Below are 18,125 nucleotides of genomic sequence, written 5' to 3'. Positions count from 1 at the left end.
ATACTGGTTCTTACTGGTCCATACTGGTCCATACTGGTCAGACGGCCCCTCGGAGCTGACCCTGCAGGGCTCGGGCGCGGTGGCCGAGGGCGGGGAGGCGGCGCTGAGCTGCACCAGTGCTCCCAGTAACCCCCCAGTGCGGCTGCGCTGGTGGCTGGGGGGGAGCGAGCTGAGCCCCAGCAGCGAGGGACTGGGACCAGTGAGTGAACTGGGGGGACTGGGACCAGTGAGTGAACTGGGGGGACTGGGACCAGTGAGTGAACTGGGGGGACTGGGACCAGTGAGTGAACTGGGGGGGACTGGGACCAGTGAGTGAACTGGGGGGACTGGGACCAGTGAGTGAACTGGGGGAGACTGGGAGGGGATTGGAGGGGACTGGGAGGAAACTGGGAGGGGACTGGGAGGTACTGGGATGGGACTGGAGGGGACTGGGTTATAGTGGGAGGGACTGGGAGGGGACTGAGAGGGACTGGGAGGGGACTGGGAGGGGATTGTGGACAAACTGGGAGGGACTGGGAGGGACTGGGACCAGTGAGTGAACTGGGGGAGACTGAGAGGGACTGGGAGGGGACTGGGATGAACTGGGGTGGACTGGGAGGGGACTGGTGAGACACTGGGAGGGACTGGGAGGGGACTGGGTGGGAACTGGGAGGGAACTGGGATGAACTGGGATAAACTGGGAGGGACTGGGAGGAGACTGGGATAAACTGGGAGGGACTGGGAGGGACTGGGAGGGGATTGGGACCAGTGAGTTGGACTGGGATATACTGGGAGGGGACTGGGACAAACTGAGAGGGAATGGGAGAAAGTGGGAGGGGACTGGGAGGGAACTGGGAGGGAACTGGGAGAGACTGGGAGGGACTGGGAGGGGATTGGGAGGGACTGGGAGGGCACTGGGATATACTGGGAGGGAACTGGGATCAAACTGGGAGATACTGGGGGGAGGGGGAGGGGAAACCAAAGGGGTCTGGGGGGGATTTGAGGAGGGGAAGGGGCTTTGACCCCTGAGTGACCCCTGAGTGACCTTTGAGTGACCAATGAGTGACCCATGAGTGACCCTTTTGTGACCCTGAGTGACCCCTAAGTGACCTGATTGGCCAATAAGTGACCAATGAGTGACTGAGTGACCTCGACCTTTGAGTGACCCCTGAATGACCCCTAAGTAACCGATGAGTGACCCAATTGACCAATAAATGACCCCTGAGTGACCTTTTAGTGACCAATAAGTGACCCCTGAGTTACCTTTGAGTGACCCCTGAGTGACCCTGAGCCACCCCTCAGTGACCCCCAAGTGACCATGAGTGACCTGAGTGACCCTGAGTGACTTTTGAGTGACCTTTGAGTGACCAATAAGTGACCTCTGGCTGACCTCTAAGTGACCCCTGAGTGACCCTGAGTGACACCTTAATGACCTGAGTGACCAATAATTGACCTTTGAGTGACCCCCTGACTGACCCCTGACTGACCTTTGAGTGACCCTGACTGACCTTTGAGTGACCCCTGTGCCACCCAACTGACCAATGACCATTGACCTTTGTGTGACCCCTGAGTGATCCCTGACTGACCTTTGAGTGACCCAGAGTGACCCTTGAGTGACCCCTGACTGACCTTAGAGTGACTTTTGAGTGACCCCTGACTCTGCCTGACCCCTGAGTGACCCCTGACTGACCTTTGACCCCCAATGTCCCCCCAGGGGGGCGTGGCCGTGTCCAACCTGACCCTCCGTGGGCGTGTCCAGGACCACGGGACCCCCCTGGTGTGCGAGGCCGAGACCCCCGGGGTGGGGACCCGGAGTGTGACCGTCACCGTCACCGTCACCCGTGAGTGTGTGCTGGTTATACTGGTTATACTGGTTTGTACTGGTTATACTGGTTATACTGGTTTGTACTGGTTTATACTGGTTTATACTGGGGTGGGGACCCGGAGTGTCACCGTCACCGTCACTGTCACCCGTGAGTGTGTACTGGTTATACTGGTTTGTACTGGTTTGTACTGGTTTATACTGGGAGGGTTTATACTGGTTTATACTGGGTTATACTGGGTTATACTGGTTTGTACTGGTTTATACTGGGGTGGGGACCCGGAGTGTGACCGTCAGCATCACCCGTGAGTGTGTACTGGTTATACTGGTTTGTACTGGTTTGTACTGGGAAGGTTTATACTGGGTTATACTGGGTTATATTGGTTATACTGGGTTATACTGGTTTATACTGGTTTGTACTGGTTTATACTGGGAGGGTTTATACTGGGTTCGGCTGGTTTATACTGGGAGGGTTTATACTGGTTTGTACTGGTTTATACTGGGGTGGGGACCCGGAGTGTCACCGTCACCGTCACCCGTGAGTGTGTACTGGTTATACTGGTTTATACTGGTTTGTACTGGGAGGGAACTGGGATATATTGGGATGGACTGGGAGGGGATTGGGAGGGACTGGTTTATACTGGGAGGGAACTGGGAGAGGACTTGGAGTGTGACTGTCACCGTCACCGTCACCTGTGAGAACTGGGGATACTGGTTTATACTGGGAGGGACTGGGAGGGGATTTGGGGGAACTGGGAGGGACTGGGACAAACTGGGAGGGACTGGGAGGAACTGGGATAAACTGGGAGAGAACTGGGATGGACTGGGAGGGGATTTGGGGGAACTGGGAGGAGACTGGGAGGGAACTGGGATAAACTGGAAATGACTGGGAGGGACTGAGGTGAACTGGGATTTACTGGGCGGGCACTGGGATCAAACTGGGAGGGACTGGGATGAACTGGGAGTCACTGGGAGGGACTGGGGCGTGTCCCTTTAAGAGGGGGCGTGTCCCTTTAAATGGGGGTGTATCCCTTTAAGAGGGGACATATCCCTTTAAGAGGGGGGCGTGTCCCGATAAAGGGGCGTGTCCCCTCTGACCCCGCCCCCAGACCCCCCGCAGGCGCTGTGGGTGGAGGCCCCGCCCCCCAACACCACCTTCCGGGTGGGGGAGGGGCTGCGGCTGCTGTGCCACGCCCGGGGGGGGCACCCGGCCCCCAAACTCACCTGGACCAAGGTGAGACAGCCCCAAAATATCCCCAAAATATCCCAAAAAATCCCCAAAATATCCTGAAAGTATCCCTAAAAATATCCCAAAAATATCCCAAAAATATTCCCAAAAATGTCCCAAAAATATTCCCAAAAATGTCGCAAAAATGTCCCTAAAAATGTCCCAAAAAATCCCCAAAAATGTCCCCAAAATGTCCCTAAAACACCCCTAAAAATAGCCCAAAATGTCCCAAAATATTCCCAAAAATATCCCAAAATGTTCCTGAAATGTCCCAAAAGTGTCCCAAAGATATTCCCAAAAATGTCCCAAAAAATCCCTAAAAAAATCCCCAAAATGTTCCTCAAATATTCCCCAAAAATCCAAAACCATCCCCAAAAATCCTCCCAGTTCCCTCCCAGTTTCCTCCCAGTCCCTCCCAGTGCTCCCCCAGTATAAACCAGTGACCCCAAATCCCATTTTAACCCTTCCCAGTCCCTCCCAGTTTGTCCCAGTCCCTCCCAGTTCCTTCCAGTCCCTCCCAGTCCCCTCCCAGTCCCTCCCAGTTCCCTCCCAATCCTCTCCCACTCCCCTCCCAGTAACATCCCAGTAACCCCAAACCCCAAACCAGTATAAACCGGTAATACCCAGTCCCCTCCCAGTCCATCCTACTCCCTTCCCAGTTCATCCCAGTCCCTCCCAGTATAACCCCAGTCCCCTCCCAGTTCACCCCAGTCCCCTCCCAGTATAAACCAGTTCCTCCCAGTCCCTCCCAGTTTATTCCAGTCCACTCCCAGTCCATCCCAGTCCATCCCAGTCCATCCCAGTCCATCCCAGTCCCCTCCCAGTTCCCTCCCAGTCCCTCCCAGTCCCTCCCAGTCCCCTCCCAGTTCCCTCCCAGTCCCTCCCAGTCCATCCCAGTCCCCTCCCAGTCCCCCCAGTATAAACCAGTGACTCCAAATCCCATTTTAACCCTTGCCAGTTCATCCCAGTTTGTCCCAGTCCCTCCCAGTCCATCCCAGTCCCTCCCAGTTTGTCCCAGTTTGTCCCAGTCCCTCCCAGTATATCCCAGTCCCCTCTGAAGCCCCGCCCCCGTTGCAGGAAGGGCGCCCCCTGGCGGACGCGCCCCCGCAGAGCCGCTCGGGCCACGTGACCTCGCGCGCGCTCCCGCTGGTGGCCACGCCCAGCGACAACGGCGCCCCCTATCGGTGCGAGGCCGGGCCCGCCCACAAGGGGGCGCCACCCACCCGGAGCGAGCCCGTCAGGCTGAGAGTGATCTGTGAGCGACTGGGGGGACTGGGAGGGACTGGGAGGGACTGGGAGGGACTGAGAGGGACTGGGGTATACTGGGAGGGGACTGGGGGGGACTGGGAGATACTGGGAGGGACTGGGAGGGACTGGGAGGGACTGGGAGGGGATTGGGGGGAATGGGAGGGGACTAGGAGGGGACTAGGAGGGACTGGGGCGGACTGGGAGGGACTGGGAGAGACTGGGGTATACTGGGAGAGGACTGGGAGCGACTGGGAGAGGATTGGGAGGGACTGGGAGGGGTTAAAATGGGATTTGGGGTCACTGGTTTATACTGGGAGGGACTGGGAGGGACTGGGAGGGACTGGGAGGGGACTGGGAGGGGACTGGGAGGGGATTGGGGGTGACTGGTTTATACTGGGAAGGGATTGGGAGGGGACTGGGAGAGACTGGGATGGACTGGGAAGGGATTTGGAGTTACTGGTTTATACTGGTTTGGGGTTTGGGGTTACTGGGAGGAAACTGGGAGGTTACTGGTTTATACTGGGAGGGGACTGGGAGGACACTGGAGGGTGTGGCCACAGGTGGGCGTGGCCACTCTGTGCCCCTCCCAGTTTCCTCCCAGTCCCTCCCAGTCCCTCCCAGTAACTCCAAACCCGAAACCAGTATAAACCAGTAACCCCAGATCCCCTCCCAGTCCCCTCCCAGTCTCTCCCAGTAACTCCCAGTCCCCCCCAGTCCCCTCCCAGTCCCTCCCAGTAACTCCCAGTGTGTCCCAGTTCCCGCCCAGGCCGTGTCCATCTCGGTGTCCCCGCGGGAGCCCCGCCCCGGCCACGCCCTGACGGTCACGTGCCGCGCTGGCCCCGCCCACCCGGCCCCGGAGCTCACCTGGATCCGCCCCGGCCACGCCCCGTGAGACACCAGTGACACCAGTATAACCAGTGACCGCCCAGTAACACCAGTGACATCCCAGTAACACCAGTGACATCCCAGTAACACCAGTGACCTCCCAGTAACACACCAGTGACACACCAGTGACATCCCAGTGACACACCAGTGACACCAGTATAACCAGTGACCGCCCAGTGACACACCAGTGACATCCCAGTAACACCAGTGACACACCAGTGACATCCCAGTGACACACCAGTGACACCAGTATAACCAGTATAACCAGTGACCGCCCAGTGACACACCAGTGACCTCCCAGTAACACACCAGTGACACACCAGTGACATCCCAGTGACACACCAGTGACCTCCCAGTAACACACCAGTGACACACCAGTAACCTCCCAGTGACACACCAGTGACACCAGTATAACCAGTGACATCCCAGTGACACACCAGTGACACCAGTATAACCAGTATAACCAGTGACCGCCCAGTGACACACCAGTGACCTCCCAGTGACACCAGTGACCTCCCAGTAACATCCCAGTGACTGCCCAGTAACGCCAGTGACACACCAGTGACCGCCCAGTAAGACACCAGTATAACCAGTGACCTTCCAGTGACCTCCCAGTGACCTCCCAGTGACATCCCAGTGACACCAGTCACCTCCCAGTAACACACCAGTAACACCAGTATAACCAGTGACCTCCCAGTGACCTCCCAGTGACACCAGTGACCTCCCAGTTTATCCCAGTCCCCTCCCACTGCTCCCAGTGTGATCCCAGTCCCTCCCAGTCCATCCCAGTAACCCCAAAACCCAAACCAGTATAAAACAGTAACCCCTGATCCCCTCCCAGTACCTCCCAGTTTATCCCAGTCCCCCCCAGTCCCCCCCAGTCCCTCCCAATCCCCTCCCAATTTCCTCCCAGTTCCCTCCCAGTTCCCTCCCAGTCCCTCCCAGTCCCTCCCAGTTTATCCCAGTCCCCTCCCAGTCCCTCCCAGTCCCTCCCAGTCCCCCCCATTCCCTCCCAGTCCCTCCCAGTCCCCTCCCAATTTCCTCCCAGTCCCTCCCAGTTTATCCCAGTCCCCTCCCAGTCCCTCCCAGTCCCTCCCAGTCCCTCCCAGTTTATCCCAATCCCCTCCCAGTCCCTCCCAGTGACCTCCCAGTCCCTCCCAGTCCATCCCAATCCCCTCCCAGTCCCCTTCAATTCCCTCCCAGTTTATCCCATTCCCCTCCCAGTCCCTCCCAGTCCCTCCCAGTTTATCCCAATCCCCTCCCAGTTCCCTCCCAGTCCCTCCCAGTCCCTCCCAGTTTATCCCAATCCCCTCCCAGTCCCTCCCAGTCCCTCCCAGTAACTCCAGTTCCCCGCAGGGACCCGGGGCAGCCCCTCCCCCCGAGCCCCGCCCCCCACGGGGGGGTCACGGTGGGGTCGCGGCTGCTCCTCCAGGGGGCGCTGTCGCTGCAGGACCAGCCAATCACCTGCCGAGCCTGGAGCGAGGCCCTGGGCGTGGCCGTCAGCTCCGCCCACGTGCTGCGCATGCGCCGTGAGCCGCGGGGTTATACTGGGATATACTGGGAGGGACTGGGACGGCACTGGGAGGGCATCTGGGGTTACTGGTTTATACTGGGAGGGAACTGGGAAGGGCTCTGGAGTTACTGGTTTATACTGGTTTGGGGTTTGGGGTTACTGGGATGGGATCTGGGGTTACTGGTTTATACTGGGAAGAACTGGGAGGGGACCTGGGGTTACTGGTTTATACTGGGATAGACTGGGAGAGGACTGGAACATACTGGGAGGGGATTGGGAGGGACTGGGATCAAACTGGGAGGTTCCTGCTGCCAAACTGGTCCATACTGGTCTATACTGGTGCAGACCTGCCCTTGGTGACAATGGGGGAGTCCCTGGGGCCTAATTGGTCTATACTGGGTTATACTGGTCTATACTGGGATACACTGGACTATACTGGTTATACTGGGCTATACTGGGTTATACTGGGTTATACTGGGCTATACTGGGTTATACTGGGCTATACTGGGTTATACTGGGCTATACTGGGCTATACTGGTTTATACTGGTTTATACTGGTTTATACTGGTCTATACTGGTCAATACTGGGCTATACTGGGCTATACTGGGAATGCCTTTAGAAGGCACTGGGAGTGACTGGGATCGTACTGGGAGGTTCCTGCTGCCAAACTGGTCTATACTGGTCCATACTGGTCTATACTGGGTTATATTGGGCTATACTGGGCTATACTGGTCTATACTGGGATATACTGGTCTGTACTGGGCTCTACTGGGATATACGGGCTATACTGGTCCATACTGGTCCATACTGGTCTATACTGGTCCATACTGGTCCGTACTGGTGCAGACGCCCCCCTGGTGAGCGCGGGCCCGTCCCCGGTGCTGGTTCCGGAAGGTTCCGAGGCCACGTTGGGGCTGTCGGTGCTCGCCCATCCCCCACCCGAGAGCTGTGCCTGGAGCGTGCGGGGGAGGGGCATCAGCCCCGGTACTGGGGACACTGGGGATACTGGGAGGGGCTGGGGGGGGCTGGGAGGGGACTGGGAGGGGACTGGGATATACTGGGAAGGACTGGGATGGACTGGGAGGGGATTGGGAGGGGATTGGGAGGGACTGGGAGGGACTGGGAGGGGATTTGAAGGGACTGGTTTATACTGGGATAAACAGGGAGGGACTGGGAGGGTATTTGGGGTTACTGGTTTATACTGGGAGGGGACTGGGAGGGGATTTGGGGTCACTGGTTTATACTGGTTGGGGGTTTGGGGTGACTGGGATGAACTGGGAAGGGTCCAAAAGGTTACTGGGAGCACTGGGATCATACTGGGATCACACTGGGATCACACTGGGATCACACTGGGAGCACTGGGATCACACTGGGAGCACTGGGATCACACTGGGATCACACTGGGAGCACACTGGGAGCACTGGGATCACACTGGGATCACACTGGGAGCACTGGGATCACACTGGGAGCACTGGGATCACACTGGGATCACACTGGGAGCACACTGGGAGCACTGGGATCACACTGGGATCACACTGGGAGCACTGGGAGCACTGGGATCACACTGGGATCACACTGGGAGCACTGGGATCACACTGGGATCACACTGGGATCACACTGGGAGCACTGGGATCACACTGGGATCACACTGGGATCACACTGGGATCACACTGGGATCACACTGGGAGCACTGGGATCACACTGGGAGCACTGGGATCACACTGGGATCACACTGGGAGCACACTGGGATCACACTGGGAGCACTGGGATCACACTGGGAGCACTGGGATCACACTGGGATCACACTGGGATCACACTGGGATCACACTGGGATCACACTGGGAGCACACTGGGAGCACACTGGGATCACACTGGGAGCACTGGGATCACACTGGGAGCACTGGGATCACACTGGGATCACACTGGGATCACACTGGGATCACACTGGGATCACACTGGGAGCACACTGGGAGCACACTGGGATCACACTGGGATCACACTGGGATCACACTGGGATCACACTGGGATCACACTGGGAGCACACTGGGATCACACTGGGATCACACTGGGATCACACTGGGATCACACTGGGATCACACTGGGATCACACTGGGATCACACTGGGATCACACTGGGCCATTACTGGGATCACACTGGGATCACACTGGGATCACACTGGGAGCACACTGGGATCACACTGGGATCACACTGGGATCACACTGGGATCATACTGGGAGCACTGGGATCACACTGGGATCACACTGGGATCACACTGGGATCACACTGGGATCACACTGGGATCACACTGGGAGCACACTGGGATCACACTGGGATCACACTGGGATCACACTGGGAGCACTGGGATCACACTGGGATCACACTGGGATCACACTGGGATCACACTGGGAGCACTGGGATCACACTGGGATCACACTGGGATCACACTGGGATCTCACTGGGATCACACTGGGATCACACTGGGAGCACTGGGATCACACTGGGAGCACACTGGGAGCACTGGGATCACACTGGGATCACACTGGGATCACACTGGGATCACACTGGGAGCACACTGGGATCACACTGGGATCACACTGGGATCACACTGGGATCACACTGGGATCACACTGGGAGCACACTGGGATCACACTGGGATCACACTGGGATCACACTGGGATCACACTGGGATCACACTGGGAGCACTGGGATCACACTGGGAGCACACTGGGATCACACTGGGATCACACTGGGAGCACACTGGGATCACACTGGGAGCACTGGGATCACACTGGGATCACACTGGGATCACACTGGGAGCACTGGGATCACACTGGGATCACCCCAGGGCTCTCAGCAGTGGGCGTGGCCTGTCTCTGAGGCCCCGCCCCCTTTGCTGGCCCCGCCCCCAGAGGGCTCCCGCGCTTCCGGCAGTCGCCAGGGGGCGCCCTCCTGATCGCCAACGTCACGCGCGCCGACAGCGCCCCCTACCGGGTGTGGTGCCACAACGCCGAGGGCGGGGCCGGCGCTGACGTCACGCTGCTGGTCCTGGGTCCGGGACCCCCCAAAATTAACCCGAAATTCCCTCCAGGACCCCCCGACCCCTCTAAGCCTCCTCAGTTCTCCCCAAAATCCCCCCCAGGATCCTCCAAATCCCCTTCAAACCCCCCCAAATCCCCTCCGGGACACCCCAATTTCTCCCAAATCCCCCCAAATCCCCCCCAGGACTCCACAAATCTCCTCAATTCCCCCCAAAATCCCCCAAATCCTGCCCAGGACCCCCCAAAATACCCCAAAATCCCCCCAACTCCCCCCAGAATCCCCTAAACTCCCCCAGGACCCCCCTAAATCCCCCCAAATCTCCCCCCTAAATCCCCCCAAATCTCCTCAATTCTCCCCCAAATCCCCCCAAATCCCCTCTGGGACCCCCTAAATCCTCCCCAGATACCCCCAGGACCCCCCAAATCCCCTCCAGGACCCCCTAATCCCCCAGGACCCCTCAAATCCCCTCAGGGACCTCTTAAATCCCCCTCAAAATCCCTCAAAATTTCCCCAAATCCCCCAAGACCCCCCAAGTCCCCCCAAATTTCCCCCCAAATCCCCTCAGGACCCCCCAAACCCCCCCTGACCCCCCGTTTTGCCCCCCCCAGTGCCCCCCAGCATCGTTCGGGCCCCGGACCCGGTGGTGGTGGACGAGGGGGGGGAGGGGCAGCTGCTCTGCGAGGCCGAGGGGAGCCCCCTCCCCCCGGGGAGCCTCCAGTGGGGGCGCCTGGTGAGAGCAGGGGGGTCCTGGGGGGTCCTGGGGGGATTTATGGGGGGGCTGGAAAGATTTGGGGGGTTCTGGGGGGATTTGAGGGGGATTTGGGGGGTCCTGGGGGGGTTTAGGGGGGATTTGGGGGGTCCCAGAGGGGATTTGGGGGGGGGGCTGGAAAGGTTTGGGGGGTCCTGGGGGGATTTGTGGGGTCCTGAGGGGATTTGGGGGAGATTTTGGGGGTCCCGGGGGGATTTGAGGGGTCCTGGGGGGGTTTGGGGGGTCCTGGGGGGGATTTGGAGGGTCCTGGGGGGTATTTAGGGGAATTTGTGGGGTCCTGGGGGTGATTTGGGGGGCGTTGGAGGGGATTTGAGGGGTCCTGGGGGGATTTGAGGGGTCCTGGGGGGATTTGGGGGGTCCCAGGAGCCCCCTCCCCCGGGTAGCCTCCAGTGGGGGCGCCTGGTGAGGATTTGGGGGGGTTTGGGGGGTCCTGGGGGGATTTGGGGGGTCCTGGGGGGATTTGGGGGGATGTGAGAGATCCCAGAGGGGATTTGGGGGGGTCCTGAGTGGGATTTCGGGGGTCCTGGGTGGATTTGGAGGGGAACTGGGGGGTCCCGGAGAGGATTTCTGGAAGATTTGAGGGGGGTCCTGGGGGAGGTTTGGGGGATCCTGGGGGGATTTAGAGGGTCCTGGGTGGGATTTGGGGGGGTTTTGGGGGGATTGGGGGAGTCCTGGGAGGATTTGGAGGGGATTTGGGGGGTCCCAGAGGGGATTTGGGGGGTCCCGGGGGGATTTGGGGGTTCCTGGATGGGATTTGGGGTGTCCCAGAGGGGATTTTGGGGGGATTTGGAGGGAATTTGGGGGGGTCCTGGGTGGATTTTTGGGGGAGTTTGGTGGGGATTTAAGGGGATTTGGGGGAGATTTGGGGGATCCTGGGGGGGATTTGGGGGTCCCAGGAAAGATTTTGGAGGGTTTTAGGACATTCGGGTGTATTTTAGGGGCTGTTTTGGGGTTTTCTTCAGGTCATTTCTGGGATATTTCGGGGCTTTTTTTTGATTTTTTTGGGGCGATTTTGGAGCGATTTTTGGGATATTTTGGAATATTTTGGGGTGGGTTTTTTTAGGGTATTTTGGAGCTATTCTGAGATATTTTGTGGGGTTTTTTTTAAGGTATTTTGGGGTTTTCTCGGGGGACATTTTGAGGATATTTTTGGGATATTTTTGGGGTTTTGGGGGGTTATTTTTGGGATATTTTGGGGCAATTTTTGGGATATTTTGGGGCTACTCCTGGGACATTTAATCTGTATTTTTGTGGTGATTTTGGGGCTGATTTTGGGCCTATTTTGGGGCTGATTTTGGGCCTATTTTGGGGCAATTTTTGGGATATTTTGGGGCTACTCCTGGGACATTTAATCTGTATTTTTGTGGTTATTTTGGGGCTGATTTTGGGCCTATTTTGGGGCCATTTTTGGGATATTTTGGGGCAATTTTTGGGATATTTTGGGGCTACTCCTGAGACATTTAATCTGTATTTTTGTGGTGATTTTGGGGCTGATTTTGGGCCTATTTTGGGGCCATTTTTGGGATATTTTGGGGCAATTTTTGGGATATTTTGGGGCTACTCCTGAGACATTTAATCTGTATTTTTGTGGTTATTTTGGGGCTGATTTTGGGGCTATTTTGGGGATATTTTGGGGCAATTTTGGGGATTTTTTTTCGGTATTTTGGGGCTATTTTTGGGATATTTCAGGGTGGCGTTTTAGGGTATTTTGAGGCGATTTTTGGTTTTTCTTGGGGAACATTTTGGGGCCATTTTGGGGCAATTTTTGGGATATTTGAAGGTGTTTTTTAGGGTATTTTGGAGCTACTTTGGGGCTGATTTTAGGGCTATTTTGGGGCATTTTTTTGGATATTTTGAGACAATTTTTGGGATATTTTGAGGCCATTTTTGAGATATTTTGGGATTTTTTTAGGGTATTTTGGGGCTATTTTGGGGCAATTTTGGGGATATTTTTGGGTCAATTTTAGGGATATTTTGGGGCTATTTTTGGGATATTTCAGGGTGGGTTTTTTAGGGTATTTTTGGGTATTTTGGGGTGGATTTTTAGGGTATTTTGGGGCAATTTTGGGGCCATTTTCGGGATATTTGGGGAATTTTTTTTAGGGTATTTTGGGGTTATTTTCGGAATATTTTTGGCTATTTTGGGTGGATTTTTAGGGTATTTCGGGGCGATTTTTGGGACATTTTGGTCTATTTTGGGACATTTCGGGACATTTTTTGCTCTCTCTCCCCCCAGGGCGATTCCGGGGACCCCCCTGGCGCTGCCCCCCGAGCTGGGCCCGGCCCGGGGGGTCCCGGGGGGTCCCTGCGGGTCTCGGGGCGCGCGGCGGGACCTGGGGGGGCCCTACGAGTGCCGGGTGGACTCGGGGGTCCCGCCCCCCGCCAGGGCCATCGTCAGGCGTGGTGGTCACCTGTGAGACAAGGGGCGGGGCTTAATCGGAGGGGGCGGGGCTAAAGGGAAAGGGGCGGGGCTTGATGGGAGTGGCTTGAAAGGGAGGGGCTTGAAAGGGTGGGAGGGGCTAAAGGGGAAGGGGAGGGCTTAAATGGGTGGGGAGGGTTTCATATTGTCAGGCTGGTCATGAGATGTGAGAAAGGGGGGCGGGGCTTAAAGGGAAAGGGGCGGGGATTAATGGGGGCTAAAGGGGAAAGGGGTAGGGCTTAAAGGGGAAGGGGCGGGGATTATGGGGAGGGGCTTGAAGGGGCGGGGATTATTAAGAAAAGGGGCGGGGATAAAATGGGAAAGGGGCGGGGCTGAATGGGAAAGGGGAGGGGCTGAATGGGAAAGGGGAGGGCTGAATGGGAAAGGGGAGGGGCTTCTTGGGAGGAAGGGGTTGAATGGGAAGGGGCGGGGCTGAATGGGAAAGTGGCGGGAAATAACGGGAAAGGGGCGGGGCTTAATGGGAGAGGCGGGGCTGAATGGGAAAAGGGGTGGGGCTTAATGGGGAAGGGGCGGGGCTAATTTGAAAAGGGGTGGGGATTAATGGGGAAGGGGCGGGGCTAATTTGAAAAGGGGTGGGGATTAATGGGGAAGGGGCGGGGCTAATTTGAAAAGGGGTGGGGATTAATGGGAGGGGCTAAAGGGGAAGGGGAGGGGTTTCATGTTGTCAGGCTGGTGGTCAGATGTGAGAAAGGGGTGGGGCTTAAAGGAAAGGGGTGGGGTTAGATGAGAAATGGGCGGGGCTTAAGGATAAGGGGGCGTGGCTGAACCGGGTAGGGGCGGGGCTTATTAAGAAAGGGGCGGGGTTGAATGAAAAGGGGAGGGGCTGGACAGGGAAGGGGCGTGGTTTAATGGGAAAGTGGCGTGGCTGAATAGGAAAGGGGCGGGGCTTAATGGGAATGGACGGGGCTTAATGGAAAAGGGGTGGGGATAAAATGGGAAAGGGGCGGGGATAAAATGGGAAAGGGGCGGGGATAAAATGGGAAAGGGGCGGGGCTGAATGAGAGGGGCTTAATAGGAAAGGGGTGGGGATAAAATGGGAAAGGGGCGGGGCTGAATGGGAAAGGGGAGGGGCTAAATGGGAGGGAGGGGTTGAATGGGAAAGGGGCAGGGGCTGAATGGGAGGGGCGGGGCTGAATGAGAAAGAGGCGGGAAATAACGGGAAAGGGGCGGGGCTTATAGGAAAGGGCCGTGACTTACAGGGAAAAGGGGCGGGGCTGAACAGGGTTAGGGATTAATGGGAAAGGGGCGGGGCTGAATGGGGAAAGGGCGGGGCTTAACGGGAAATGGGCGGGGCTAATTTGGAGAGGGGTGGGGATTAATGGGAGGGGCTAAAGGGGAAGGGGAGGGGTTTCATATTGTCAGGCTGGTGGTCAGATGGGAGAAATGGGCGGGGCTTAGGGAGAGGGGCGGGGCTATTGGGAAAGGGGCGGGGTTACAGGAAAGAGGCGGGGCTGAGTGGGGGCAAAAGGGGGCGGGGCTGGATAGGAAAGGGGGCGGGGCTGGATGGGAAAGGGGCGGAGCTTGATACAGAAGGGGTGGGGATTAATGAGAAAGGGCGTGGTTAATGGGAAAGGGGTGGGGCTTAGGAGAAGGGGCAGGGCTTAGCGGGGATTAACAAGAAAGGGGCAGGGAATAAAGGGAGGGGCTTGAAAGGGAGGGGAGGGGCTAAAAGGGGAGTGGGAGGGGCTTAAATGGGAAGGGGAGGGGCTTAAATGGGAAGGGGAGGGGCTTAAAGGACTGGGGAGGGGCTTAAAAGCGTAGGAGGGGCTTAAATGAGGTGGGAGAGGAGTTGAATAGCATCAGGCTGGTTGTGCTGGGAGGGGGAGGGGCCAGCAGGAGAGGGGGAGGGGCTAAATGAGTGGGGGAGGGGCTTAAAGGGGTGGCAGAAAGGGCTAAATGGAATGGGGGAGGGGCTTAATTAGGGGGAGGGGCTGAAGGAGGAGGCCCAAAAAGGGCAGAGCAAGAAAACGGTTAATAAAGGGTTAATTAAGGGCTAATAAAGGGAGAGGGAAAGGGGGAGGAGCCAATGGAAAAGGGGAGGGGCTAAAAAGGGTGGGGTAAAGGGGAGGAGCCAAGAATGGGCGTGTCCACAACAGGGACAGCCAATAGGGAGCTGCCAAACTGGTGAATCATCCAATGAGAGCGTCCACATGGGGGCGCCCTCCCCTCTGACTCCTCCCCCTTTTCAGACGGTCCCGAGCTGGAGGCGGAGCCCGAGGAGGGGGCGGGGCCGGGGGCGGGGCCAGTGGAGGTTTTGGTGCCCGAGGGGGCGGAGTCAGCCCAGCTCCGGTGCCGGGCCCAGGGAGTGCCGGGGGTGGAGCTGAGCTGGGAGAGCCACGGGCAGGCCCTGAGCCCCGGGGAGGCCGGGTGAGCGACTGGGGGACTGGGGGGACTGGGGGAGACTGGGAGGGACTGGGATGGACTGGGAGGGACTGGGATAAACTGGGAGGGACTGGGATAAACTGGGAGGGACTGGGATAAACTGGGAGGGACTGGGATAAACTGGGAGGGGACTGGGGGGGGACTGGGAGGGGACTGGGAGAGACTGGGAGGGGAATGGGTTATACTGGGAGGGGACTGGGAGAGACTGGGAGAGACTGAGTTATACTGGGATGGACTGGGATGGACTGGGAGCAACTGGGCAAAACCCCAATCCCCTCCCAGTTTCTCCCAGTCTCCTCCCAGTCCCTCCCAGTCTCTCCCAGTTCCCTCTTAGTCCCTCCCAGTATCTCCCAGTTTTCTCCCAGTCCCCTCCCAGTATAAACCAGTCCCTCCCAGTCACCCCAATCCCCAAACTAGTAAGCACCAGTAATTCCAAAAGCCCTCCCACTCTGTCCCAGTCCCCTCCCAGTAACCCCAAATCCCACACCAGTAACCCCAAATTCCTCCCAGTCCCTCCCAGTGCTCTCCCAGTATAAACCAGTAGCCCCGAATCCCTTTTTAACCCCTCCCAGTCCCTCCCAGTCCATTCCAGTTCCTCCCAGTCCTTCCCAATCCCCTCCCAGTCTCTACCAGTTCATCCCAGTACCCAATCCAATTCATCCTAATTCCTCCCAGTCTCTCCCAGTTCCCTCCCAGTTCCCCCCAGTCCCTCCCAGTCCCCTCCCAGTTTCATCCCCGTTACTCCCAGTATATCCCAGTCCCTCCCAGTCCATCCCAGTATAATTCAGTATCTCCCAATCCCCTCCCAGTCCCTTCCAGTTCCCTCCCAGTTTCATCCCAGTTACTCCCAGTTTATCACAGTCCATCCCAGTCCATCCGAATCCCCTCCCAGTTACTCCCAGTCCCTTCCCAGTCCCTCCCAGTTCCCTCCCAGTCCCTCCCAGTCCCCCCTGACCCCCACACTGGTCCCAGTTTGCAGTTCCAGCAGCGCCACTGGCGGGAGGGCCCCTGGAGCAGCTCCGTCCTCACCGTCACCAACGTCACCGGGGCCCGGCACCGCCTGCGCCGCCTCTTCCTCCAGTCCCACCAGTCCTCCCAGTCCTCCCAGTCCTCCCAGTCCTCCCAGTCCGCCCCCAGGCCTCGGTACCGGTACCACAACCTGCCCCCGGTGCCGCCGGACTGGGAGGACTGGGAGCACTGGGAGAGGAGGAACGGAACCGTCGGGGTGTTCCAGTGCCTGGCCCAGAACGAGAGGGGGAGAGTCAGGAGGAGCTTCAGACTGAGACTGGCGGGTGGGGAGGGGACTGGGATGGACTGGGAGGGACTGGGATAAACTGGGAGGGACTGGGAGGGGATTGGGAGGGACTGGGATAAACTGGGAGGGACTGGGAGGGGATTGGGAGGGACTGGGATAAACTGGGAGGGACTGGGAGGCGACTCGGAGGGAACTGGGAGGGAAGTGAGAGGGACTGGTTTATACTGGGAGGGACTGGGAAGGACTGAAAGGAGCATTGTGGGTACTGGGAGGGCACTGGAAGTGAACTGGGAGAGACTGGGAGGGTTTGAGAGGGAACTGGGAGGACTGGGATCGCACTAGGACGTTACTGGGATCACTGGGATCACACTGTGATCATACTGGGATGATAGTGGGAGCACTGGGATGGTACTGGGATGTTACTGGGATGTTACTGGGAGGTTACTGGGAGGTTACTCGGAGCACTGGGATCATAGTGGGATCATACTGGGATGTTACTGAGAGCACTGGGATTGTACTGGGATCTCACTGGCCCGTTACTGGGAGCACTGGGATGTCACTGGGAGCACTGGGGAGTTACTGGGATCATACTGGGAGCATTGGGAGGTTACTGGGATCATTCTGGGATGTTACTGGGATCACACTGGCCCGTTACTGAGAGCACTGGGATTGTACTGGGATCATACTGGGATCATACTGGGAGCACTGGGCGGTTACTGGGATGTTACTGGGAGCACTGGGTGGTTACTGGTCCCATTTTTCTCCCCCCAGACCGCCCGGACCCGCCCCGGGCCCTGCGGCTCTCGGAGGCCTCGGGCACCTCCCTGAGCCTCTCATGGGATCCGGGATTCAATGGCGGCCTCCCCCAGCACTTCCTGCTCCGGTAGGAGGCGCCCTTCCGGCCTAAGAGCCATTTCCGGGCTGCATGACGTCACTTCCTGTCCGCACGCACCAACTTCCAGTCCCTTTAATGGCTCCCTCTATCCCTTAAGGCTCTTTCCCGGGTTTGTTGCATCACTTCCGGTCCTCCATTCACAACTTCCGGTTTCTTTAATGGTCTCTGTGGGACTTCCGGCTCCCCGCTTGGCCCCGCCCCCTTTTTGTTCCCACTTCCAGTCCCGCCCCCTCACTTCCTGTCCGGCCCCTCCCCTAGGGCCGAAGGTCCGGACGCCCCTCCCTCACCCGCCGCTCTCGTCACTTCCGGTTTTTCCCTGACGCTGAGCGGGCTTCAACCGGAAACGCCCTATGACGTCACCGTGCGCGCCCGCAACGCCCGCGGCGACAGCGCCCCCGCGCGGCTCCGGGCCCTCACTTCCGGTACGGAAATTGGGTAAAAACACCGAAATTGGGAAAGGGAAAAGTGGGCGGGGCCTGGAGGTGAGTGACGTCACAGAGATGGGGAGTTTAAATGGAAACCGGAAGTGGTCGCGGGGACTTCCGATTTAAACCCGGAAGTTGTGGATTGACCGGGATGGGATTTTTTGGTTTTGGAAACCGGAAGTTTCTGGAGGAAGAACCTAAAACGAGGTGGGAAAACACCGGAAGTGGGGGTGGGTAAACACCA

At 57.9% G+C, this 18,125-nt stretch overlaps 1 protein-coding gene across 1 annotated transcript in view; it reads left to right on the top strand.

The window, feature by feature from the left end:
- Positions 1-17,895, top strand: part of NPHS1 (NPHS1 adhesion molecule, nephrin) — a gene marked incomplete at its 3' end in the record, with an annotated part of 28,785 nt that extends 10,890 nt beyond the window's left edge. The window contains exons 9-22 of the mRNA XM_083880787.1: positions 68-199; positions 1,694-1,820; positions 2,911-3,035; positions 4,107-4,284; positions 5,033-5,165; positions 6,519-6,691; positions 7,523-7,660; positions 9,555-9,725; positions 10,324-10,459; positions 12,721-12,887; positions 15,114-15,291; positions 16,279-16,598; positions 17,333-17,444; positions 17,715-17,895. Of these exons, the coding sequence (XP_083736913.1) occupies positions 68-199; positions 1,694-1,820; positions 2,911-3,035; positions 4,107-4,284; positions 5,033-5,165; positions 6,519-6,691; positions 7,523-7,660; positions 9,555-9,725; positions 10,324-10,459; positions 12,721-12,887; positions 15,114-15,291; positions 16,279-16,598; positions 17,333-17,444; positions 17,715-17,895 (2,271 nt within the window). The remainder of the gene's footprint in view (positions 1-67; positions 200-1,693; positions 1,821-2,910; positions 3,036-4,106; positions 4,285-5,032; positions 5,166-6,518; positions 6,692-7,522; positions 7,661-9,554; positions 9,726-10,323; positions 10,460-12,720; positions 12,888-15,113; positions 15,292-16,278; positions 16,599-17,332; positions 17,445-17,714) is intronic.
- Between the last annotated feature and the right edge of the window lie 230 nt (positions 17,896-18,125).

The sequence above is a fragment of the Zosterops lateralis genome (assembly GCF_965231275.1).
Source record: "Zosterops lateralis genome assembly, chromosome: 31".
NCBI lineage: Eukaryota > Metazoa > Chordata > Aves > Passeriformes > Zosteropidae > Zosterops > Zosterops lateralis.
The sequence above is the reverse complement of the archived record's forward strand: the minus strand, read 5'-3'. Positions and strand labels throughout refer to the sequence as shown.